Source organism: Equus quagga, chromosome 1 (genome assembly GCF_021613505.1).
Source record: "Equus quagga isolate Etosha38 chromosome 1, UCLA_HA_Equagga_1.0, whole genome shotgun sequence".
Classification (NCBI taxonomy): Eukaryota; Metazoa; Chordata; class Mammalia; order Perissodactyla; family Equidae; genus Equus; species Equus quagga.
Genome location: NC_060267.1, coordinates 20,306,285 through 20,330,321, shown reverse-complemented (window position 1 = coordinate 20,330,321; position 24,037 = coordinate 20,306,285). Strand labels below are relative to the sequence as shown.

Genomic DNA, 24,037 nt, shown 5'->3' with positions numbered 1-24,037 from the left:
CTGAGATGTGCATAAAGATGTCTGGGGATGGAACCTGGTTGAGAGACGCAGGGTGGAAGGAATCTTATTCACTGTCTACTTTCGTATTTCTTAATTTTTACATCTTTATTTGTAATGAGATATTTGAATCAAAATTTAAACTAGAATGTGCCTCATTCAGAGATTAAATTTTAAAAGTAATCACCGCAGCTGGCTTATACATGTATACAAATACATGTATATTTCCGAGCCCCGCCAAGGCCCAAGTGTCCTCATACGGTTGGTGTGAGGATGAGCGCCGGGACCTGCCTTTTTTACAGGCACCCCCAAACGATGAGGCGGCCCAAGGACCTCGCTGGGCAAAGGCTTGGCCAAACCATGCGGCCGGCTCCGGGCGCGGGCGGCCTCCGGCCGGGGAGGGCGCTGTGCCGGCGGCGCGGGGGGCGGGCCGGGGGCGGAGCGCGGGGCGGCCGGCGGCTCCGGCTCCCGGCTCCGGGCCCTGCACCTGTGACTCCCAGCCGCTCTCGCCCTCCGGCCCGGCGCTCGCAGCCCCATGGCCCCGACCCGCATGCAGCTCGGCCTCCGCGCCGTCTACTCCGGCCTCAGCTCCGTGGCCGGCTTCTCCATCTTCCTCGTCTGGACGGTGGTCTACAGGCAGCCGGGGACTGCGGCCATGGGGGGGCTCGCAGGTACCCCGGGGCGCGCGGGGGCGCTGGGGCCCGGCTCCGGGCGCGCGGCGGCGGGGAGGCGCTGGCAGCCGCTCCGGGAGCCTCCTCGCGGGCGGCGCTTTCCCAGGGAGCGGGGGAGGGGGGTGTTTACCCAAAAACATCCGTTGGCCACGCAGGCCCCGCGCGGGCCCGGGCTCCTGGGCATTCCCCGGGTGCCTCCGGGACCCGATGCTACCCGAACCCCGGCGCGTTCCCGGGGCGCCGACGTCCCGCCTCTGCCGTCGGCACAGCCCGCCGCGCCGCCCTGGTTAGCGCGGCGGCCCCTCCGCCGGTGACAGTTGCCCCAGGACAGCGTCCTCCCTGCGCGCCCGCTTCTCTCGCCCCCCACCCCCTTCACACTGCTGGGTGTGAAGACCCCGCAAACACACACACACTTGTTCTGGGGGATCCCTGCCCCTCCAGCGCCCCTTCCCTGGGGGCTGGGGGAGGGCAGAGAAGGAGTAAGTGGAAAGGGGGAGGGGGGGGTTCCTGGGGAAGCCCATGTGCCTCCTGCCAGTGTGGACCCCACCCCAGCACAGGCCTCAGCGGAGATCTGGAGGACCATCCTAGGGATCTCACAGGAACTGGACATTTTCTTTCTACCACGTTGGTGTCCCTTTGCCACCCCTCTGCTTTGGCTCCCCTGCCAAGGTCTGCTAAACCCCACTGGCCGCCCTTCCTGTGTCTCAAGGGAAGGGGAGGCAAGTGCTCGTGTAAAAACATCAGTGCGCTGGTGGAGGCCCCATGCTCACCAGTTCTTGGCACTTGCTGTGCACCTTTGGGAACATAATTAACCTCTCAGTGTTGTAGAATTGGTGTGAAGACAAAACATTATTTCTACTTGCTAACATTTTTTTTCTATTATTTTCTGTGTGTCAGGCACTGTGTTCAACAATCTGCTTCTATCCTCTCATTCAATTCTTACATCAGTCATATGAAGTAGGCATTATTATTGTGCCCATTTTACAGATAAGGCTTAAACTGAGGCTTAGAGTAAATAAGTAGCTTGTACAGAGTTACACAGCTACATGAAATAATATGTGTGGGAAAAGCACTTTGGAAAAAATACATGTTAGGATAATACTTTTACATGTGATGGTCTTATTCCATTACTAAAATCCTCCTGACCAGAGAGCCCTAAATGGACTAACTAAAAAATAATTCAATTTACTTGTTGCCCCCGAGCTTACTGAGTGCCACCCCTGGGTAGAGAAGGAAGGGGGGGCGGGTTTCTGCCTCATGAGAGGGGCAGAGGTGACCACAGCCCACACAAGGCCCAGCAGAGCACTGGGGGCACCAAGGAAGGGTGGTGGGCACCCTGGCTGGGCTGCTCTCGTGCCTGTGGCTTCCTGTCCTCCCTGGGGGCAGCCAGCCCACCTCTGCTCAGGGATCTACAGACCCTGGCCCTTCCCCTCTGCACCCCACCCCCTCCCATGATTCTCTTGGTTATCTTCTCCTTGCAGTCTTTCTGTTTCCTGTCAGTCCTGCTCTCCCCATGGGAAGGTGGTGTCTTCAGGCAAGGCCCTGTGGCTGCCCCGATGAGACCTGAGACGAGGGCGCTGGTTGGGGGTGAGGAGGGAGGCCACCCCTGGGATCAGAACTGGGTGTGTCAGAGGGCGGCCTGGGGGAGGTGAGCCCTACCTAGCCGTGTGGCCTCCTGGGTGTCAGTTTCCTCATCTGTATGGAGTGGGAGGAGATGCCGCTGAAAGAGACGACCCCTGAGACCCCCCTCCAGGTCTGAAATGTTGCCATGTCTGTCCTCTCTGAACCTGTCGTCTCACAGCTGCCTGTTGGAGTGGAAGAAGGCCCTCTGGCTTGTGCTCCAGGGAGTCCCAGGGTTTCCCTCTGACCCACACTCTGCCCTCTGTCCCTCCTCGCGGGCCTCCCTCGGCCTCTGAGGCAGACCAGCTGTGGAGCTGCCTGCAGGGAGGGGCGCTAGGGTGGCAACCAGCTGGAGCAGGGTGCTGGTGCCTCCCTGACAGTGACCTTCAACACCCAGGACGTGGCCATCGAAGAGCCAAAGCTGCTTGGTGGTGGCGCTGGCGGTGGCGGCCGTGGTGTGGCGGGTGGGGGAGGAGTTGCAGGCCAAGGCCACACACCCCCTCCACCCTGAATGGGTTCCGAGGGAGTCTGTACCCAGTCAGCCTTCTTCCCCTTTTAGGGGTGAAGGGTCAGCGGATTTACTGACTTGTGAGCATCCCACTTCTGACTTGGCATTTTCCAGCCCAGAAACTGCTGAGTCACCGGTGGGCAGCCCCAGCATGCTCCTTCTCTCTGTACCAGGCAGGGGCTGGTAGGGGGGCGCTGGTCTCTGGAGCAGGGGCAGCCGTACAGCCCCTGGGATAGGTGGGAAGAGTGTTCATGGGTGGAGACCCGTGAACTTCTGGTGGGCGTCTGGGAAGAAGTGGCTCAGAGGAAGGGCAGTTGCAGAAGAAATGGTTTTGCTGTGGGAACCCTGGGGAAACCCACAGGCTCTTGCTCTGGGTCTGAAAGACCAAGGAAAGAGAAAAAGAACAGAAAAGTTGCGTGCAAATAGCTCCGTGGTCTTCCCTCATGAGCCGAGGGTAGGCAGGAGGCGTGCTGGGGTGCTGGGGCTTTCTTTCCCCCGGGCAGGGGTGCAGGGACACGGCGGGGCCCTGGCCCAGACCCAGGCTCATCTGTGTTGCCCTCTCGGCTCCCCTGGGCTCCTCCTGTTGCCTCAGCTCCAACCCAGCCGCTGGAGGTACACTCGCTGACCAACCATGTGCTTTCCTTTCCCTTAGCCTGCCAGCTGTGAGCCTGGGGTGGAGTGGGGGCCCTGCCCTCCTTGGGTGGAGTGATGGGTGGGGGCTGGCATGGGTGTGCAGCGAGTGGGCCTGGGAACTGTCCATTCTGCCCTGAATTGTGCAGACCAGGCTTCCTGGAGACCCAGAGTGTCCTAGGGAAGTGTGCAGGGCTGAGCGACAGCTGCCTCCTGTCTGAGGTGTGGGAGGGGACCAGTGGGGGGACCAGTGAAGGGGGCTCCCTTCGCTGACCACCTTGAGTGGAGTTGGTGGAGGAGGTCCCTCTTCCTAGGACGGTGGTGGGAGCCAGGGTGGGCAGGAATGGGCCTGCTTCTAGACTTGGCTTGTGTTTATCTGGAGGCGAGGCCTGTGTGCAGGGGAAGTGAGCGGTGGGTAAGGTTGTGTCAGCTTATTAACAAAGAACCAGGACCTGGAACACCCAAGATGGCCATCTTCCCTTTCCTCCGGCTCAGCCCCTTTTGGTGCGTGGGGGTATGTAGAGGTGGGTTTTTTGGGGGAACCACTGGAGCCTGGCCAGTGGACTAAGGGACGGCATCTCCACAGGCCCCTATTTCAGCATTGCCTAACCCAGAAATTGCTGAGTCACAGAGGAATTGCTTTGACCTCATTTTCCTCCTGAGCTGGCTTCCAGAATCTTTGAGTGGTAAAGGGTATCAGAGCTCATCTACTCCAACCCCCCCATGGCATATCGAGGGGACAGAGGGCGAGTGGAGCTGCCCCAGACAGGTGCCATCTGATTGTTCGTTGAATGTACTCAGTGCCAATGAGCCTCTTTCCCTTTAAGGGGTCCGTTAAGGAACCAAACAGCTTCCCCAAATGAACACTTAGGATGCAAGAGAGAGGACTGGGAAAGACTTCTGGGAAAGGTGGCTGGCACACATCCCCATCACATAAGAAGGAAGCTGGAGCTGTGGGATTGTTATTCTGTCCATTCTGGCCTGCTCCAGTGATGGAGAGATGCTTGTCCTGGCTCACCCTGATCTCAGCGGGGGAGAGATCCACCCCCTTGCAGAAAGTCATGGGTGGGCAGGGGCAGAGCTGGGAAAGTGTGGGTCAGACAGTGGGAGGGAAGCTGCGGGGGCTGGCGGGCCTGTGCCCTCACAAGGGTGGAACCCTGTGGTCACCAGGTTTCCAGGCTGGTGGCAGCTTTGGGCTCACCTGTTTTCAGACGTGGAAGCACCAGGGCTCTGAGAGGTCACGAGCGGCCCAGCAGTGCCAGGCCCCACGCTTCCTGGCTTGAAGTCCCTGGGTTTCTGTCCCTTGCCAGGCCATATGAATTGTGACAGCTTCTGAGCTGGTAACCAAAGCATAGCCCTGTGATGAGGCTCCGCTCTGCCTTGTTTTTTCCGCCTGACTTAAAAAAAATTATGAAATAGTTTGGGCATGTAAAAAAGGATAGACACCTTAACGAACTCCTTGTACTCACCACCTAGCCTAAGACATAAAACATCGTAGCCTTGGTCAGAGCCCTCACCCCACCTCTCCCTGTCAGCCTGCCTGCCTTCTCCTGCTTGCCAAAGATAACCATTCTCCCCGAGCAGATGTCTATCTTTCCTGTGCACGTTTGGTACTCTGCATGTAGTGCATGCGCCTTCCTTTTCGAAAAGTCTCCTGACTCTAGGATCCAGCTGCCCGTGTGGCCCACACACAGGCCGAGAGCTTGCAGCTGGCTCTGCCCCTTTCTTCATTCCTCCCTTGCAGAGACCCTGGGGCCCTGCTCCAGACCCTTGCCAGTGGGCTTGATAGTTGCTCCATTCTTCTGTCTGGGCCGGCAGGCACAGCCTGGCACAGAGGGTACTCATTGTATTGGTTGAGTGGCAGGCGGCGTCAAGGGGGACGTGCCCAGCCAGGCCCAAAGGGCAGGCCTAGGGAAGGCTGGGGGTGTCTGGCCTGCCCTTTCAGCAAACTGGAGCGAGTGACATGGAGTCTGGGCAAGAGCAAGAAGAAGGCCACTTGGGTACCGGGTGGCCCAGGGGTTCTCACTGCTGGGCCTCCTCATCCCGCAAGACCGACGCCTGGAGTCTGGGAAGAGCCCGCGCGCGGCCCAGGAGCTCAGCCATGGGCCTAGAGATGAGGAGGTTGTGGCCTCTGAGGGCCTGGTAGAGCAGGAACAGGATAGGGGAGCCGCTTTCCACACCTGTGGCCCTCAGGGCTGGTCCAGCGCAAAGCAGGCTGGACTGCAGGGTTCTCCAACTTTCTGATGTCAGGACCTGGTTACACTCCTGAAAAGTAGTGAAACTTCAAGGAAATTTTGTTGATGTGGGTTATATCTATTGATACGTACCGTACTAGAAATGAAAACTGAGGACATTTTTAAGCTCTTAAGGTATTTTTAAGTCTTAAAGTAATATTAAAAATAACTGCATTAACATCAGTAACATTTTTTTGTGAGAAATATTCATGTTTTCCAAAACCGAAAAATGACGGAGAATGGCCTGCTTTTATATTTTTGCAATTCTCTTTAATATCTGCTTGATAGAAAGCAGCTAGATTCTCTTATCTGCTTTTCTGTTCAAATCCTTGTGATACCCCAGGCCATGCAGCTTCTGGAAAACACTCCACAGTCATGAGAGAAGGAGGGTGAAAAGGCCAACATTATCTTAGTATTATTGTGCAAATAAGTCTGGCCTAGCGGACCTAAAGGGCCTGGGGGTCCCGGGGTCACTGGGTGAGAGGAGGGGGGAGCTGCAGCATCGTTGGCTGACCGAGTCTGTCCCGGCAGGTGTGCTGGCGCTGTGGGTCCTGGTGACGCACATGATGTACATGCAGGATTACTGGAGGACCTGGCTCAAGGGGCTGCGTGGCTTCTTCTTCGTGGGCATCCTCTTCTCGGCCCTCTCCGTCGCCACCTTCTGCACCTTCCTCGTGCTGGCCATCACCCAACACCAGAGTGAGGGCCGGGCCAGGAGCGAGGGCGTGGGAGGGCCGCAGGAGCAGACCCGTGATTCCTGTTCTGCTTCCAAAGCTTATGTCCAACGGACTGGGCAGATCCCTTAACTTCCCCGTGCCGGGATTTTCTCGTTGTTAAAGTGGGCAGAATGAGAGTATCCACGCCCTGGGGTTGGAAGGGCTAATGCCTGGGCGGTGGTGCGCATGGTGGATGCTGCAGATCGGCCCCTGGGAGTGGGTTATTAGCCGCACCGTTGTTTCTCCGCCCAGCTCTGGGGTGGGAGCGCCCCCTGGTGGCTGAAACCAGCAAGTAGCCAAAGGCCCTTCCTGCCGGGGAATCTGATACTGAAGCAGGCTGGAAATGGCGAGAGTAAAAGTCGCAAAAGCAGAGCAGATGATATAGACCTGTGATTGCTCAGCCCTGCCCTTTCCTGCTCCTCACTGCCTCCTGCCCGCACATCCTGAATGCTCTATCATGGTCCATCTCTCCATGGGATTGGTTCAGCCTCTCTTGGAAGTCATGGAGTGGGGTGGCCCTGGGTTTGTGGCATGGTGGCTGGGGTCAAGTCGCTGTTGGGTTCCTCTCCCTGCAGGCCTCACAGACCCCAACAGCTACTACCTCTCCTGCGTCTGGAGCTTCATTTCCTTCAAGTGGGCCTTCCTGCTCAGCCTCTACGCCCACCGCTACCGGGCTGACTTTGCCGACATCAGCATCCTCAGCGATTTCTGACGCAGGGGGTGAGGTCTCTGCACCCTTGGGGTCCTCAGGACCTGGACTCAGCCTCTGAGACATCGGGTGGGCCTGCCCCACCCCTTAGGGACCCCAGAACTGCAGCAGAAAATACACAGCAGAAGGACTACAGCCTCCCCGGAAGCTGTCCTGTCCCCTTTGGGGGAGACCCGGGTGCAGTGGAAAGGGGTCCTGCCGTGTTGCTCCTCATTGGCCTGGCTGGAGGGCAGCTTTAGACCTTTGCAAATGGATCTATTTTCTTAGCACTCAGTGAGGAATCTGTCAGTAGGGCCAGGGCAAGCTTGGGCCTTGACCTATACTTGGGGGCAGGGAGCAGTGGGCGGCAGCTTGGTCCCTGCTGCCCCAGGTGCTCTCCCCCAGGCTGGGGTGGGAACCTGGGGAGGTCAGATCAAGTAAGCGGTAGGGACCTCTCAACCCCCACCCAGCACCCCCATCCTGTTGTCCCCCGAGGGTCAGGTAGCTTAACTCATTGGTCCCAGGATGGCAACGTTTGGCTCTTCCCAATGCCTGGAGACTTGAGCAGAAAGCTCACTGTCCCTCTTCCTACCCCGTTCCACCCAGGGCCAGTCTGCCGTGAGTGTGCCAGACTGTCACCTCCTTCACCACACCCCAAATCCTCCCTCCCACATGCACCACACACCCCGGAGCAGGGCTCCCCAGAGGAGGCCAGACTAAGGGTCTTGGGGAAGGTGCTCCTGCCCCCAGAAGGGCTTTGGGGAACTGGGCGGCACGGCATAGGCTGGAAGGACCCCTCCAGCCTGAGCCAGTGCACCTCCAGCTCTCCATTTCCACTCCGCCTCCTCACACCCACCCCTCGTGGCTCCCAGATCCCCCCAGGCCAGGAGACACCTTCCCCAATCCCGCCCCATTCATGCCCCTGCACTAGAGCTGTTATCTTTTATAATCTCCCTTCTGAAGGAACAAAATCTGCTTTCCTGCCTGTCCCCTGGCCTGCTCTCCTGACTCAGGAGGGAAGGGGCTCTTGTGACATCTGTCCCCATGTTAGGTTGCCATTTTGCACAGTCTACTCCTTTCCCACCTGACATGTCCTGCCCCTCAGCTCTTTGCCTTATCTGTGTCACTGTCACTTTAGCAGAAATACAGCGGCCATTTGTATCAGACAGCCTCTGGTCGTTTCTTGTGGGGTGGGACCTTGGAGGGGTGGGCTGTGGGCAGGAAGGGTGGTGGGTGGTCTCTGGTTGTCTCATTATGCCATTTCCTTCACTCACAGTGTGCCCTGGCGGGCAGGGGGAGGTCAGTGTCTCGGGCTGGAGGCCGTCTCCCTCTGGTCCCTCTTGGTGTGGGGGAACCCACCAGCTCAGCTCTCCTCCTTGGGCTCTCTCAGCACCCCCCCAGCCAGGGCGAGGATGCCCATGAGCACAGCCTCAGCAGCCCCTGTGGGATTCAGTGCCTGTCACTCACAAGGCCAGGACAGAGGGGAAGGGGATGAACCTGCTCCCCTTCGTATTGTCCCAGGCTGTGAGGGCTTGGGACCAGGTCTGAGGTAACAAGGCGGCTACTCCCACTGGCTGGAGCGGCCTGGCGAACTCAGAACCGTAAAGACAGGCACCGGCAGCCCTGGCACCTTCGTCTCTGCTGAGACTGGATGAGCTTGTCTGGGCCTGTTGCCTCGCCCATTCTCTCTTCTAGGCTCCATATGTGCTTAAGAAGTCACGGTGCATTAAAACAGGAAGGGACTATAAACAGTGTCTATTTCTGGAGTTTCTAACCAATCAACAGAGGCCCCCAGGAGGTGAGCTGACTTACCTGAGCTCCCAGCAGGGACCTGAACCCGGGTAGGTCTGATTCATGACTGGGGATGCCTTAGTGAGCCAGGTCTGAGTATCTGTATCCCCCACCCCCTCAACGGGCCCTCTGTCTATGGACTCAGCCCAAAGCTGCCACCTCTGTTACCCCAAGGTGAGGCAGGCGGGGACAGCCAGGGTGTGTTCAGAATGGATGCTTCCTGCCAGGCAGCTGCCACAGAAGGGCCAGGAGCTGGAGGGGGCCTGCCCACCCCGACCCTGCCCAACCTGGTTCCTTCTCCTCCACATCAAATCAGACGCACGCTGTGCTGTGCAGCTGTGGGCCCACTGCATACCCCTCATCCCCAGGAGGCCCTTTCACACACACCTTTAAAGCAAATAAAACATTTATTGTTCAGATTTTTTTTCTGTTTTTTTCCTTTTTTACAAAAACATGCATACATACACAGGGTATGGTGGTCCTGGGGAAGACGCGCACGCTCGCACACACACTCTCTCTCTCTCACACACACAAATACTTTCCTTCTTGGCCCCAGGCCTGGACCCCAGAAGCCTTGAAGACTTTGTCAGGGCGGCCTCCCCTCCCCCATGTCTTGCAACCACTCTCCCACCCCCTTAGCTCTCAGCCAAGCTAGTCCTATGTGGGGCAAGAGTCAGAGCGTGGGTGGGGGGGCCCCAAAAATAAAGAAGGCTCATGGCGGGGGCAGTGACCGAGGGATCCCTGGGGTCGTGCTGTGCTTCTGAGGGGAGATGAAGGGTTTGGCACCATCGGATCAGGAAGCACAGAGCTCCAAGAGCACCTGTTCGCTGCCCCAGGGCACTGAGATGGTCGACGGAGGGTGGCCTGTGGCAGGAGCAGGGACCAGACAGGAGGCCTGGCTGCCCATGACTGCTCTCGGAGGGAGCTTTGTCTCACTGCCCAGTGGTGGTGGGGGGAAGCTTCCAGAGTCATCTGAGGAAGTGGGCGAGAGGAGGGACTCCCCCCAACCCAGTGCAGCCCTCAGATCCTAAGAAGGGCCACCCTGGCTGAGGCCATGTTCACATTTCTGTGTGGAGCCTGGGGCTGTGTGCAAAGACCGGGGTCTACAGAGCCAAGAATAGTGGTTATGGGTGGGCCCGACTGGGCCAGTCCTCCTCTGCGCAGTCCTGAGGAATGGGGGCCCAGCCAGGAGCCTGGACCCCAGATGGGTCGACTCTGTTCTTGGGCGAGCCCTACTGGGGCCTGGCTGGCTGCCCGGCCTGCCTCCTCTCGGGGTCCTCTTTGGTCCCTATCCTAGACCCAGGGCCTTCTCAGGAGAGGCTCCTTGGGGTGACTGCCAAGGGGCTGTTCTCTGGCCCCAACTACCTGCCCGAAGGATCTCTGAAGACCCTGGGAATGAGCACTGTTGCCAGAGGTTAGCAGAGAACCAGGTCCAAAGGGCAGAGTGGGCAGGCAGATCCGTTCCGAGGCCTTAGAGATTCATAGGTTCTTCCTCCTCCACCAGCTGCTCTGAGGGCCTGCCAGGAGGGACAAGGGGGAGGATGCGAGGGCCAGGGACTGCAAGAAGGGCCTTTGCCCAGCTTCCTAGGAAGCCTGAGAAGGCTGGGGTACCTGTGCCGGGATCTGGGGTCCTCAAATTGGGAGGGTCCGAGGGGTGGGGAGGCCATCGGCCAGGCGTCTGGCCTTACCTCTCTTCAGCCAGGATGCCCACAGAGAGGGATGCCAGTGCGGTCACTGCCTCCACTTCTTCTGCATCGGCTCCTGGCAGCCTGGGCACCCAGGAGTCGGGACAGGAGGCCAGGCGCTGCATGCAGCCCCAGTATTTACCTGGGGCAAGAAGCCGAGTCAGAAGGGGTTGGAAAACAAGCTGCTTCACTCTGCCCCCACCACGCATCCTGGCCTGATACTGAGGCTGCACATCTCAGGCCAAGAGCCCGAGAGCAGCAGGCATGTTCTCAGTTTGAGATCAGCTCTCTCTCACCTGCCTCCCCCCTCAACACAACAGCTTCCCCAACTTGGCCCCCCGGAAGCCCTGACAGAATGAGCAGAGCAGATGCAGTGTGGCTGTCAGGGGGCCCAGCCGGTGCCCAAGCCATTCTCCCACCACTTTGGCTGAAAGGCCACTTTCCCCTGGATGGCGTGTGTATCAGAGTGACCTCACAGGTCCCCGGCCTCCTGGAACACATGGTCCCACTCATCTGCAGCCCCCAGCACTGCTCAGCCCCGCACACAGGACAGGGGCGTGTGGGAGGTGGGAAGGACACAGCGCCGGGAGAGCTTACCGTCACCACGGCTGCTCTGCTTGGCCATCAGCAGGCCACTTACCCACCCTGGGCTTCCACTGCCCGACCTAGACCATGGCCATGGCCATACTGCCTACTGTGGTGAGAAAACACATCCATGGCACACACCCAGCCCAGAGCCTGGCCCATGTGAGGGTTCCATTCAAAATGCAGCAGCATGTTGACTGGCATGCACGCTTCCCCTGCTGAGCCCTGGATGTGGGGAAATCTATTTTATTCATGTTTGTATCCCTAGCATAGCTCCTCGGTCTTTACATAAAGTGCTCCACAGATGCTGAGTTGAAGTTGAAAATTTAAAGTGCTTTCCAAGTGTGGGGTTATTCTAAGACCCAGACCATAAAGCAGGCAGAGCTCTCAAGACCCTGCAGCCAGGACTGAGGGTCAAGGTGGGAACCAGTCAGTCCCTTTGGCCAACAAGGTCTGAGCATTGCTGTTGGCCTGGCCCTGGCCTGGGGCTGTGGCTGGAGATGGGAAGCCAGTCCTGCCTTGAGGAGGCCACCATCTGGTATTCCCATGGGGTCCATCTGGAGAGCTCCGAGGGTATCCACTCATGGGGGCTGTCCCACCATTACTGCTGGGGTGATTTACAGGAAGCCAACTCCAGACCAGCAATAGAGCCTCTGGCCTGCCTGGCGTTGGAAGCCCAAGGGCCCTGGACGCTGGGGGCAAGACCCCCGAGTCTCCCCAGTCTAGGGTCAGGGGGTGTCCTCTCTCCACACTCACTGTGCACCCGGATCACAGCTTCCAGAGAACGGATGGCGTTGAGGTTGGGTTTCTGTTTCCAGCCTTCTTCTGAGAGGGGATCCACCTACAGAAGAAAACAGTACCTCAGCCAGCAGTCTTCAGGGACCCACAGGCCCAGCTCTCTCCCACCGCAAGGGCCCTGGCTTTCCAGGCACAAACAGGCATGTATTCCTGGCTCCGCCTTGGCCAGGAGATGCTGGCCCAAGAGCTGACCTGAGGAAGGCATCCATTCTCTCCCCCTCCTTCCAGGCCTGGCCACCCCCACCCTATTTTCGAGCCCTCAGGGAGACGCCCCATCTGCCTGCTCTTTGGGGCAGTCCTGGGAGAACCGGGCTCCCTGTTCCCCAGAGGCATGGATGGGGGGCAGGCAGCTCACCTTGTTGCCCAGAAGAGCAGCCACACAGGCCTCGGAGGCGTCACAGATGGCGGTGAGGTCATGGCCGCCCTCCAAGGCCAGCACCACGGCACCTCCTGCCAAGCTCATCAGCTGCTGCGTCATGTACCCAAAACCTAGACGGGCGGGTGGGGAGGCATGGGGGGCGGGGTGGAGGAGAGGTGGACCTGCCCTACCTCTCTACCTCTGTTAATTCCCTGCTCACTTCCTCCTTACAAATAATGACTCAGATGTATAAATTGCTGCTTTCCAGGTGCGTTCACATGGAACCCCATGTAAAAACTATTAGTATGCCTCACTCAAGGCTCAGAGCGGTGGAGGGACTTGCCCAAGGCCCCACAGCTGGTAAGTGACAGGGCTAGGACTTGAACCCAGGGCATCGACTCCAGCCTGCGTGTTTTTCACTGGGCTACACTGTCTTACCTTTCTGTTCTCCAGGCCCCACGGCCCACTGAGTGGGCTCCCTGCTCTGAGAACACTGCTCCTCCCTGATCTCCCTCAGAAGAAGCTGCCCGCCCAGCAGCCAAGAATGACACAATCCGGGGAGGAAGTCCTCTGGCTGAGCTTCCTGTCTATAGGACTTAAGTCCCCAGGGTGTGACTTAAGCCTTCCATGGTGAACCGACTGGTCACCTGATCAGAGAAAGGGCCCTGGGCTGTGCCTGGCTAGGAGAGCCCAGGGGATTCCAGCCACAGGACTGGACAAGAACATAGCACTGCCATACCCCAGTCCGCACACTCACAGCCTGGGCCGGCCACTGCCCTTGACTCAGACCATCCTCCCTGCCCAGACTGGCCCTCATTCTCTACACCACTCCCTGGGCTGGGCCCTCCTTACATTTGGCGGAAACATGGTAGCCACCCAGCGGGGCGGGGTGACCCTCGGCAGCATCAAACCCAGCTGACACCAGGACCAGGTCTGGAGAGAACTCTCGGGCAACAGGCATCACGACGATCCTGTGAGGGTACGGGGAGAGGGGGCTCACCACACCTGCAGGGGGCCGGGGGCAGAGGAGGGGCCAGCCCTCCCCCGCCAATGTTACTGTGAGGCACCCCATCTCCCAGCAGGATTAGGGGATCCCTCCGACTTCCTTGACCTTGCTGGCTGTCCACGTCCTTGCACAGCCCAAGGACTCAGCCGCCCAGGGCTCTTAACTGGCGAGAGGCAGGAAGGAGCCAAGGATGGGGCAACAGAGGCAATGAAAGGAGTGAATGTGCATGTATGTTTGTGGGGCACAGGGGGCAGGGCCACAGGAGGGGCGGGTCACTAAGCCCTGGGGACTGGAAACACTCTGTACGTAGCTGCCACTCATTTCGGACTACGTGCACCACCCCTCAACACTCTCCTGAGAGCTGACCAGGGCGACTAGACCCTCTGAGGTCCTGGGCCACCCAGATCCATTCTCTCATCCTCTGCCCCTGCCAGCTCCCCACAGCTGCCTCCCGCCATCCTTGGCCCAACTCTGGGGTCCACTTTGGTGTCTTTCAAGTCCTGAGCTCTGGGCACGCAGACACCAGGAACTCCAGTCCAGGGCTCCTACAGAATTAGCTCTCACGGAGAATATCTCCAGAAAAGCACTTGGAGACCTACTTCCAGGGTTCTTTTTTCCCAAATGGTGTTCGGGGACCCCAGAGTGAAATCCGTAAGGGCTCCTGCCAGAGCCCAAAGCCCCTCTTCTAGAATGACTTTTCCTCAGCAACCCCTCCCCCCCTCCATGGACATCACCTGCTCTCGCTCTTTCTCCACAGCTTTTTTAAGTTTCTCATCTCTTGTGAAAAGCCCACCTCCTCCAGGCAGCCTTGTTTGACTGAATGAGGCAGCTCTGCTCAGTCCCCCCTGCCCATCTGCCAGTGCTCAGTTCAGCAGAGGCTCTTGGTAATGCGTGACTTTATAAAGCATCCTTTGACTTTTTCATTCTGTGCTTCCTGACTTCCCATCAGGACTGCAGGCCCAGATGCCAGTCACAGTGCCTTTCCTTTTGTTTGTCTCAGTCCATAAGGCCAAGCCCGGGGCTCACTTATAATGTCTAGTCGTTGGATGACAGGCTGACAAGCCAGCTGATCACCTCCAACGTGGTGCTGCTGGGAAAGGGGCAGGAGAGAGTGGCCTTGCTGGGCCAGGCCTTCTCTGGCCCCCAGAACACTTACCTGAAGGCGGCCAGGTACTCAGGATCCCCCATTGGGGGGTCCAGACCTCCGGCCCAGGCCACGTTGACATTGAAGCCCTCACCGCTGCCAGCTCCCACCTGGAAAACAGGAAGCAGGAGAGACATGAGGAGAGCAGTCCCAGGAGAGGAAGCCCAGGATGTCAGTGCAGCAAGACCAGCTCATCCAGCCTCTTCACTTGCAGGTGGAGAACTGAGGATCAGAGAGGCTAAATGATCTGCCCAGGATCACACAGCTAGCTGTGACAGAGGCAGAGGAAGGGCAGCGAGGGAGAGTCAATGGGGCTGGAAGGGATGGACTGGACATGGGGTTACCTCATCCACAGCCCCACTGCCTGGGAAGAAGTTGCCATCGTCATGGCGATGCAGGGAGATGTAGAGTACGCTGGGGTCCTGGTAGAAGGTTTGCTGGGTGCCGTTGCCGTGGTGAACATCCTGTGCAGGGAGATAGATGGGCAGTGGGTCAGGGAAGGTCTGAAAGCAGAGAGATGGAGACCGGGACTGGTGGGAAGGGTTTTGAGGTCAGTGACCATTGTGAAGGTCAGGACCCTAGACTTGGAGTCAGGAAACTAGAGCTAAACTGTTGAGTGGCCCCAAGAAATCCACTGGCCCACTCTGAGCCTCAGTCTCCCCACGTATGTATAGATATGTACATAACATGCTGGATGGGAGTGGCTATCATATGAGACCCCGAAGGGGAGGAGGCGTGCCATGGGCAGGACAGCCAGCCGGAGAGAGTAAGCATGTAGGATGGCTTCTCGGTAGGAGAGGGAAGAGTCCTGGCTCACAGGTGTCAGGAACCCTCGCCTCTGTGTCTTGCCCAAGGTCACAGAGTGACGCAGGACATCAGAGACCAAGCTCCATTACAGAGGGGCAGGTACGTGAGCCCCAGTGCCGCCCCTCCTGGGAAGAGCTATGGCCCTACACTTGGTGACCCCCAGACCGTGTACAGGCGCTAGAGTGGAAAGTGCCTCCACCTTCCTCAGCTTCTGAGTGGGAATCACAGATGTCAGCACAGAGTGGTACAGCTTAGTTGTTAGATGCATGTACCGGCCTGGGTTCGAATCCTAGTCTCAGGGCTTACGAGCTGTGTGGCTGTGTGAAAGTTACTTAGCCTCTCTGTGCTCACTTTCCTCAGCTGTAAACTAGGTTATTGTCAGGATTAAATACATCATATGTAAAACCATCAGTGTCTGCATGCGATTAGTGGTGTGCTGATGTTATCTGCTATTATTGGTATTATCGCTACCTGTAGGGGAAATGCAGAAATGATGAGATCTGCAGAAAGAAGCCAATAGAGGACAAAAAACAACACTCAAGTGGCTCCTCCCACTGTGGGAGGTTGTTATGGACCAGGGCCTTCCCATGCACCACCTCCTCTGGGCCTCCCAACAGCCTTGTGATGTGGGTGTTACTATCACCTGCATTTTACACAGGGGAAACTGAGGCTGGGAAGACTAAGCAGAACTAGGCCATAAAGCCACGTCTTCTGACGCCGGCGTCAGGGCTCTTCCCACAGGGCTCGTGGATCTGAAGGGGCTAGGAAGAGGGACCTACCCAGTCCACAATGAGGATCTTGCTGGCCTTGCCCTGTTGTTGCAGCTGTCGGCAGGCGATGGCCACTGAGTTGAAGAAGCAGAAGCCCCTGGGAGGAGGGGAGAGAGGTCCTGCCAGCCTGTCCCCTCCCCGCGCCTCCACCTCTCCAGCCTCTTCTCTCCCCTGACCCCTGGCTGGCCCAGCCTCAGAAGGCTCAGGGCAAGGAGGGGGAATGTTCTAATGGGAAGGCCCTAGGGGCCTGCCCCTCCCCCCACCCAGGCCTTACATGGCAGTGGAATGGTCTGCATGGTGTCCTGGAGGCCGAACCACAGCAAAACCGTTCTAGAAACAGAAAGAATGCTTGTCAACCAAATGGCCAGCCCTCTGACCCACATCTCCATGAACCTCCCCCCAGCCCCAGGCTCCTGCCTCTAGAAGGAGCCACAGAGAACAGCTGCCATTGTGTTGGACTGCGGCTGGGCCAGATCTGAGGTGCCTGGGTGCTCGGCCCGCAGGCTGGGCATCCTCTGCTCTTAGACTGGATTTGAAGACAAACCCCCCACTGCGGTGCGTCCTGGCTGCTGTCACTTTGTAATAACAACAGCTACTGTGTGTTGGGCCCAAACTACAAGCCTGGCACTATGCTAAGCACTTTATAACCACTGGACTTCCTCCTCACCACCTGTCTTGGAGGTAAATGTTATCCAACCCTCATATCTCCATCAAATAAACAGTATCATTAGCTCTAGTTTACAGACGAGGGGAAATCTGGAGCTTTGGTGGATTAAGCAACTTGTGCAGTTGCTTGGCTGTAAATGTAAAAATGGTGGGGCCAGGATTTTAAACCCAGGGCTCTGCCCTTAACTGCAAAGCCCCACCGAGAAGCTACAATACGGAGGACACCGCAACGGCCTTGGGCTATGAGCTCCTAAACAATGGGTATGTGGACCTCAGGACAAGCCCCGTCAGGTGCCCAGGCCAGAGCAAACGAACACGGGCACCAACCTAATCTATGTAACCTCAGCACTGCAAAGAACCAATGTGCCAATGCATGGAGGCCCAGAGACACCCTGTGACTTGCCTACAGTCACACAGCAGGTCTGTGTTAAATGATCCTGGATGATCACGACCCTGTGGGTCTTAGAGAGCAAAAGTCCAGGGTCACAGTGGCTTGACTCTCACCGAGTAACATGAGCCAAGGGTTCAAATCTCATCTTGTCGCCAAAGCTCTTGGTTTCCCTTCTAAAACTTTGCGGTGATATACAAGAGGAATGAGATGCCTGGGGTTCTGGGTCTGGCCTTCCCTGCTGCCCCATCCTGCTGCCTCCTCCATGGCTTGCCCATCTTCAATCCAAACCTCCTACCTTTAGTTCGCGGGAAGCCACTTTGAAGGCAAGGTCAGTGACGCTGCCGGCGGCCCAGCGGGCTGCATTGGAGGAGTGCAGCTCATTCCAGATGGTGTCAGTATCCACCTGTGGGGGCCAGAGTCAGGGCCCGCATCATCCAAGGCTTCCCACAGGAGCCAGGGCCCATGGGGTGGTGCCCATCCCACGGCCAAGACCCCAGGGGCAGGGAGCTGGGCAGACAGCGCTGCCTCCCCAGTGCCCCACCGCCCAAAGGCAAGGCCTCCTGTGTCCCCCAATCCCAGCATGACTTCTCCTTCCCAGCTTCAGTCCACATCACTGGCCTGTTTCTGGCCAGCACTCTGCAGGCAGCATCGTGCCTGCCTCCCCGGTCAGAGGAGGGGGCATGGCGTTACCTGGGCGGGACTTGGGGTTTGGGCCGGGAGGGGGTTTTAAGCCCCAGCTGACTCTGCTCAGGCCCTGCGGGACGGTCGGAGCTCGAGGGGCCGTCTGCACCACTGTCTTCCACTCAGGGCCCCTAGCCCAGGCTGGGGGGCCCCCCAAACCCAGTCCCTGGGCCTCAAGGCTAGGGAGGGGCCGGGGGGCATGATGGGGAGATGGGGAGGGCGAGGCGGACCAAGAGAGGCGAGGAAGGCAGAGAGAGTCGCAAGAGGCTGGAGAAAGAGAGAGAGAGAGAGACAGAGAGGGAGAGGTGGGAGGAGAAAACAGAAGCAACAATAGTTGGAAAAATCAGAAAGTGGCAAGAAATGGGAAGTTGTGAATGGGGCGCTGACTGGCTCCCAACAGCCCCCCAGCTACAGCTCCCATTTCCCTCCAGAACGGGGCCTCCAGCCCTGCCTCCACACACCTGGCCGGGAAACCACTGCGGGGGCCTTTCCAGGAGAGGAGAGCACTGCCAGAGGAGGCAGGAAGCCCCCAAGCAGGGTGAGGAGGGAGGGAGGAAAGCTGGGGAATGGGAGGGAAGTGCCTGCGTCACCAAGGACACTGGAGGCACCCTCACCGACCCGGCTCAGGCACCCCGACTCTGCCCGGAGGCGGCAGCGTGGAATGGCCCATGTGACCACCGGGATCTTACGACAGGAGATGACCCTGAGCCCCCATCTTGGCCCTGCTCTTGAGCCTCACTCAACATTTACCAAACACCTTCTAAGTGCGAGACACAGGGCTCCTCATTCAGGAGACACTGATGGGTCAAGGACACACCTGTCCACAAGGAGCTTCTAGCCAGCAGAGGGGCATTAGGGGACAGCCCCTGGCCCACAGGCTCTGGCAGAAGCACAAGAACAAGCTGGCAGGGGCTGGGCCTGGGAGAACGGAAGGGAGGAGATCCGAGAGCCCGTGGCAATGCCTGCTTGAGACCCCCGGGCACACTTACCCCAACCCCACCACAGGGGAGCATCACAAACATCCGCTGTGCCAGGAGCCCTGCGGGGAGAGGCCCAGTGAGTGTGAGCTGAGCCCTCTCAGGCCCCTGCCTGGTGGCAGCAGGGAGGCCCTGCAGGGAGGGCCAGGGCGGGCACGCAGGGCGGGGTGGGGCTGGGCAGCAGGGGCCTAGGAGAGGATTGGGGATGTCCGGGATGCTGGAGGGACAGGCTGGGCAGAGCTGGGACACAAGCGCACAGGGAGTGGGCGGACTGGGTGAGCCTGGGGAGGTATGGTGGGGGGCCCCAGACGCCATTGGGCCCCTACCTGCCAGCTTCCCGTTGTCCAGTTTGAGGCGGCTGAGCGGGTTGGTGCCATAGAGGAGCACATGCCGCTCGGAATGCACAGACTGCAGCTCCTCCAGGGAGGCCTTCCGGCCCCGGAGACACTGGGGAAGGCCCACAGAGCTCAGCCCCGCTCAGCCCCTTGCCTGCACGACCGCCACCCGCCTGGCCCCTCATCTCATGCTGGCTCCAGGGCCTCCCACCCCCTCCCTGCCCTCACTCTCCCCTCTTCCGATTCCCGATTCCGAAGCCCACATCCTGCCTCCTCACCTCACACTGGCTCCGCAGCCCCCGCTCCTGCAGCCGGGACCAGATGCTCTGGATGCGGCCAGCATGCTCTGGGTGCCTGCTGTTGTCTCCGCAGGAACACTGGTGCTTCAGCATTACGGAGTCATAGACCAGCCCTGCCGGGAGCAGGGGTCAGGGCCCAGATTGCAGAGGGATCTCCTCCACCCTTCCCCTCTGGGCCATGGGCTGCAGACGGAGCACATGCCAGTACCCCACAGCCAGCGCCCACATGGAGCCAGGCCTGGCAACCCCCCTACACCCGCACAGTCCCGCATACCCCATCGTGCCCCTTCACACCCGTACGCACACCCCCAGCCGCTTACCCAGGCAGCCTCAGGCACCTCACACACACCCCAACACAGCCCCAGACAACACGACTGCCACATGGCCACTGCCTTCCCGACACACTGACCTCCTCACGAGGCCCAATACGTCTACCATGACCTCAAGAGCTCAGAGCCTAACAAAGGGAGGCCTGCTGTCAGGGTCTCACCCTGGATGTAACAACCCAATTAGGCTAGCAAGGGGGAGTGAGAGGAGAAAGAATCCCTCAGAAACTCCCAAACTGGGCGCTGGCAAGTCCACAGTGACACTGGGCCCCATGTGACAAGACAGACGCAGCTTTGGGGAAGTGACTGTTTCAGCCTGACCAGCGGGACGCCCAGAGGAGGGCCCTGCATTCTGCCGGAGGGAGGGTCCCTTTCAGCCCGTCTCGGATATCAGGGATCTTCAAAACCCTCACACCATTTGACCCAGGGAGGCCACTCCTTAAGTGACCCTTGGGAAGCAATCCCAGTGATGAGTGAAGATTTATGTACAATAAAAATCCAAATGAGGGGAAACGAGCAATCATCTGACTGCCCAACCAAGAAGAAATCTTTAAGTAAAAATAAAATACCATGATGAAATACTATAAAAATCTCATTTTTAAAGATTAATTATATCACCATGTGTTCATAATATGTTCACTGAATCAGGCAGGGGACAAAACGTAGTCCACGTGTTTAGGGTATTCGTACGTGTACCTATGGCTAGAACAAAGACTGATGAAAGAGAGCAGCATTTGATAGCGGCTGCCTCTGGGCGGTGAGATACTGGTTGGTGATTTTTATGATATTCTTATGCTTTTCTGTATTTTTCAAAACTTCTAAAATGCTTTTGAGTTCTTTTGACAACAGAACAACAATAATAAACATCATTTTTGAAAGGCTGAACTAGCTGTCAAGAGAGCCAAATTCTTTGCCTGGCCCCATGCCAGCTTGCTATGTGACCAGGAGCTTGTCGCCTTAGATTTCCTGAGCCTGGGTCTCCTCACCTGTGAAATGAGAATCATCACCTGCTTCATGGGACGCTGTGTGGATCTAACAAGACCAAGAGAGTGCTCTGTGGCTCGAAAAAATGTCCTGACACCGCAACACAGACCTGGACACATGCCCCGAGCCTCCGTGTGCCCCCAGCCCCATCATCCCACCCGATGCTTGTCTGGTTCTTACCTGTGGTGAAGGGCAGGGTCCTGGCGGGGGTCTCTGAGCTGGGCAGGACGCGGGCCTGGCTGGCAGGCTCTGGGGTTGGCAGTGAGGCAGGCGCAGCTGGGGACGACTGAGCCCTGGACAGGGGCCGGTGACTGCCCTGGGCCAGGGGAAGCAGCACAGAGTCCCCAGTGCTGCCCCGGGGGAGCCGCCCAGCCAGTCGCTGATGGTCCCAGAGGAACACCTGAGGGACACAGGGGGCCCTCAGTCCCCAGGTGCTCAGGATCCTCTGCCCTCTGCTTCTGCCCAAGGTCTTGGGAACCTCTAGGCAGGCCCCTTTTTGGAGAGATTCCAGGATGCATCTAGCCTTGCCTCCCAGCAGGACTCTGGCCTTTGACTATCTGAGCCCCTTGTCCCACCAGCTCCCCCAAGGTCTGCACCCCAGACTGACCACCCCATTCCACCAGAGCTCCCTGGGCCCACGGGACTCCAAAGCCAGAACCCAGGTGAAGGGCCTTGAGCCCAGCTCTGACCAGGGTCTCCTCGTCTCCGAGGACTATTGGACTGCCCAAGGACATGGGGACCTGGGGGAGTCACTGCACGTGGGTTGTCTGCTACCACATGTTATGGGCTGAAATGCGTCCCCCTCCCACTGCATATTGATGAAGGAAATCCTAACCTCCAGTACCTCAGCATGTGACCCTATTTGAAGATAGGGTCTTTATAGAGGTAACCAAGTTAAAATGAGGTCATGAGGGTGAGCCTTAATGCAATACAACTCTTGTCCTTATAAAAAAGGGGAAATGTGAACACAGATGTGGACAAAAGGAAGACAGGTGAAGACACACGGAGAAGGCGGCCATCTACAAGCCAAGAAGAGAGCCTGGAACAGCTCCTTCCCTCACAGCCCTCAGAAGGAACCAACCCTGACAACACCTAGACTTCAGACGTCTAGCCTCCACAGCTGTGAGACAAGTTTCTGTCGTTTCAGCCGCCTAGTCTGTGGTGCTTGTCACAGCAGCCCTAGCGAATCAATTCCCATGGCCTGACTCACACGCGGAGAGCGCTCCGAGGGAACGTGGTTCTGCTCCACTTCCTGCCCTCACCACCTGCCTGGAGACAGCACGGCCACTCACAGGGCAGAAGTACTAGGACAGACATGTGTGTGGCCCTGTGAAAGGCCAGCCTCACTGCTGGACAATGGACGTGGCTTCACCCCGAGGCTGGCAGGCTGCTGGAATGTACATGTATGTGTGTGCGTGTGCATGTATGCATGCGCCTACGTGTGGATCTAGAAGGCAACCATGGGTCTCAAAGCTGTCCCCTGTACTGATAGCCTATCTCCCTCCTCTCCATTTGTGCCAGGCCCCACAGTCTCCTGACCATGCCTTCCAAGAGACACCTGGGCACTGCCATACCTGTTGGTGCTGCTGGAGAGGAACAGGGCCCCTGGCCTCATGGTGCCCATGGCTCGACTCCCTGTGTTCCAGGCCGTCATCCCCCACCGGCCCCACTCCCCCACCATCCGTCTCTAGGTCCTCAGCCGAGGGAATCTGCCGCAGTCGGGGCTTCTCACTCTTGGCTGGCCTCTGGGGAGGGGAGATGCCCGCTGAGAAGCCATGCTGGTGTGCAGGCTGTGGGCTGGGACATGTGGGCTTGGCGGGGTGGCCGCTCATCTTGGTGGGACTCCAGTGGCCATGCAGCTCTTGGCCTCCAGGAGCCACACCCTCTCTCTAGCCCTCTAGGTCCCTGCCCGTCCTAAGCCTCCTCTCTTCTTTCGGTCCCCAGGGCCCCAGTTCCGCAGCTCCTCCCCACCTCCTTCCCCCGTTCTCCTCACCTTGGTCAGCTGGATGTGAGGTTTGAGTCGCTCCAGGCGGGGCTGCAGGGGGCCCAGCGGTGGGGGGGCGGTGGCGCTTGGGGGCAGGGGCTCTGAGCGGGTCCGGCTCAGCGGCCTGTGGAGGCCTGACCCGGAGAGCCGTTCGGTGGTCAGGAAGGACTGGGCAAAGTGGAAGGGCAGGGGCCCAAGCCCGGGCACTGGAAAGAATGGTTGGTGGGGCATAAGGAAGGAACCAGAGGGAGGAATGAGAGGAAGCAGGGGTGTGGGGTGGGGGGCAGGGACTCAGCAGGGAGATGCACTGGATGGGGGGCTGCAGAGGGAGGGGGCAGGAAGCACGGGACCCTTCCCAAGCTGGACCCTCAGCAGGAGGCAGGGTCCAACTCCTCCCCTGGAGAAGCAGTGGGACTCACCAGTCAGCAGGGGTGCGTGAGGGGCTGAGGGATCCAGGAGGAGAATGGGCTGCAGGCGAGAGGGCAAGGGGCCCCCAGCCTCAGGCTCCAGGCCATGGGGCAGGAAGAGGGGAGCATGGGGGCTCCCCAGGACTGGCCCCCGAGGGCCCAGAGTTAGATGGGTCCTGTGGTCACCATCCGCCTGGGGGAGAGGTGGGGAGAAGTCACAGGGGAGAAGATTCGGGCAGAGAGAACATGAAGGTGATGGGGTGAGGCTGTAGGAGAAGAGGGCAAAAGAAGCCGGGAGCTCGGAGTGGGGGAGGGCGCCTCAGCCACTCACCCTGGCAGGGGCGGGCAGCCCCAGCGTGATTGCGGGCAGCAAGGACACTGTCGGCAAGGCGAACGGGGCCACAGAGGTCTCCTGCAGCCGCAGCCGCTGGCCCAAGAGCGCCTGCCATGGGGAGCAGGGCAGGGTCACTGGTCCCAGACCTCTCCCCTGGGCATGCCTTCCCCGGAACACCCAGGAGGCTCGGGCGGGCGCGGTTCAGACCCTGTGGCCCCGCCTGCTCAGGGCCGCTTGCTGAGAAGAAGGCTGAGCCTCAGCATTGCCCTGGAGAGCCCAGCCGGCAGGCCTTACCTCTGTGCCCAGGCCGGGGCCGGGGCCATGCTCGCTGTCATTGGGGGAGCTGCACCCCGAGGCTGGCGTGCTGCTGCTACTCGGGGAGGAGTCTGAGGATGGGGAGAGGGAAGCTCAGTCAGAGCCCAGGCTCCTGTCCAGACACCCAGGAACAAACCCCTTCCCCATGGGTGGCCTCTGCTTCCTGCTTTCTTCCCAGAAAGGCAGGGAGAAGGCAGGCCACCACTAGACTCCAGTGCCTTCTGACACTTTTTTTTAAGGTGTCCCTTCTGCGCAGACATCAGCTCAGCCAACAGAGCAGTGGCTGGCTTTCAGCTCCAACTTGTCCCTCTGGTGAGTGCGGAGGACACA

At 58.8% G+C, this 24,037-nt stretch overlaps 2 protein-coding genes across 5 annotated transcripts in view; one reads left to right on the top strand and one right to left on the bottom strand.

The window, feature by feature from the left end:
- Positions 1-458: 458 nt before the first annotated feature.
- Positions 459-8,230, top strand: SLC48A1 (solute carrier family 48 member 1). Its single transcript, XM_046658066.1, has 3 exons — positions 459-668; positions 6,192-6,359; positions 6,952-8,230. The coding sequence occupies exons 1-3, from the start codon at positions 533-535 to the stop codon at positions 7,086-7,088; spliced, it is 441 nt and encodes a 146-aa protein (XP_046514022.1). The 5' UTR covers positions 459-532; the 3' UTR covers positions 7,089-8,230.
- A 1,013-nt stretch (positions 8,231-9,243) lies between these two features.
- The window catches only part of HDAC7 (histone deacetylase 7), a 36,445-nt gene continuing 21,651 nt past the window's right edge, over positions 9,244-24,037 (bottom strand). For 3 of the 4 annotated variants that reach the window (XM_046658046.1, XM_046658027.1, XM_046658036.1), the window contains exons 7-25: positions 23,687-23,778; positions 23,390-23,500; positions 23,071-23,251; positions 22,661-22,857; positions 22,242-22,412; positions 20,848-21,067; positions 19,337-19,470; positions 19,050-19,170; positions 18,736-18,785; positions 17,361-17,468; positions 16,283-16,338; positions 16,018-16,105; positions 14,776-14,895; positions 14,444-14,541; positions 13,134-13,252; positions 12,279-12,412; positions 11,882-11,966; positions 10,544-10,682; positions 9,244-10,372 (exon numbers count right to left, since the gene is read on the bottom strand). In XM_046658046.1, coding sequence (XP_046514002.1) covers positions 10,327-10,372; positions 10,544-10,682; positions 11,882-11,966; positions 12,279-12,412; positions 13,134-13,252; positions 14,444-14,541; positions 14,776-14,895; positions 16,018-16,105; positions 16,283-16,338; positions 17,361-17,468; positions 18,736-18,785; positions 19,050-19,170; positions 19,337-19,470; positions 20,848-21,067; positions 22,242-22,412; positions 22,661-22,857; positions 23,071-23,251; positions 23,390-23,500; positions 23,687-23,778 — 2,270 coding nt within the window. In that variant the 3' untranslated portion in view covers positions 9,244-10,326. The remainder of the gene's footprint in view (positions 10,373-10,543; positions 10,683-11,881; positions 11,967-12,278; positions 12,413-13,133; positions 13,253-14,443; positions 14,542-14,775; positions 14,896-16,017; positions 16,106-16,282; positions 16,339-17,360; positions 17,469-18,735; positions 18,786-19,049; positions 19,171-19,336; positions 19,471-20,847; positions 21,068-22,241; positions 22,413-22,660; positions 22,858-23,070; positions 23,252-23,389; positions 23,501-23,686; positions 23,779-24,037) is intronic. The other variant, XM_046658054.1, reaches the window with a different exon arrangement.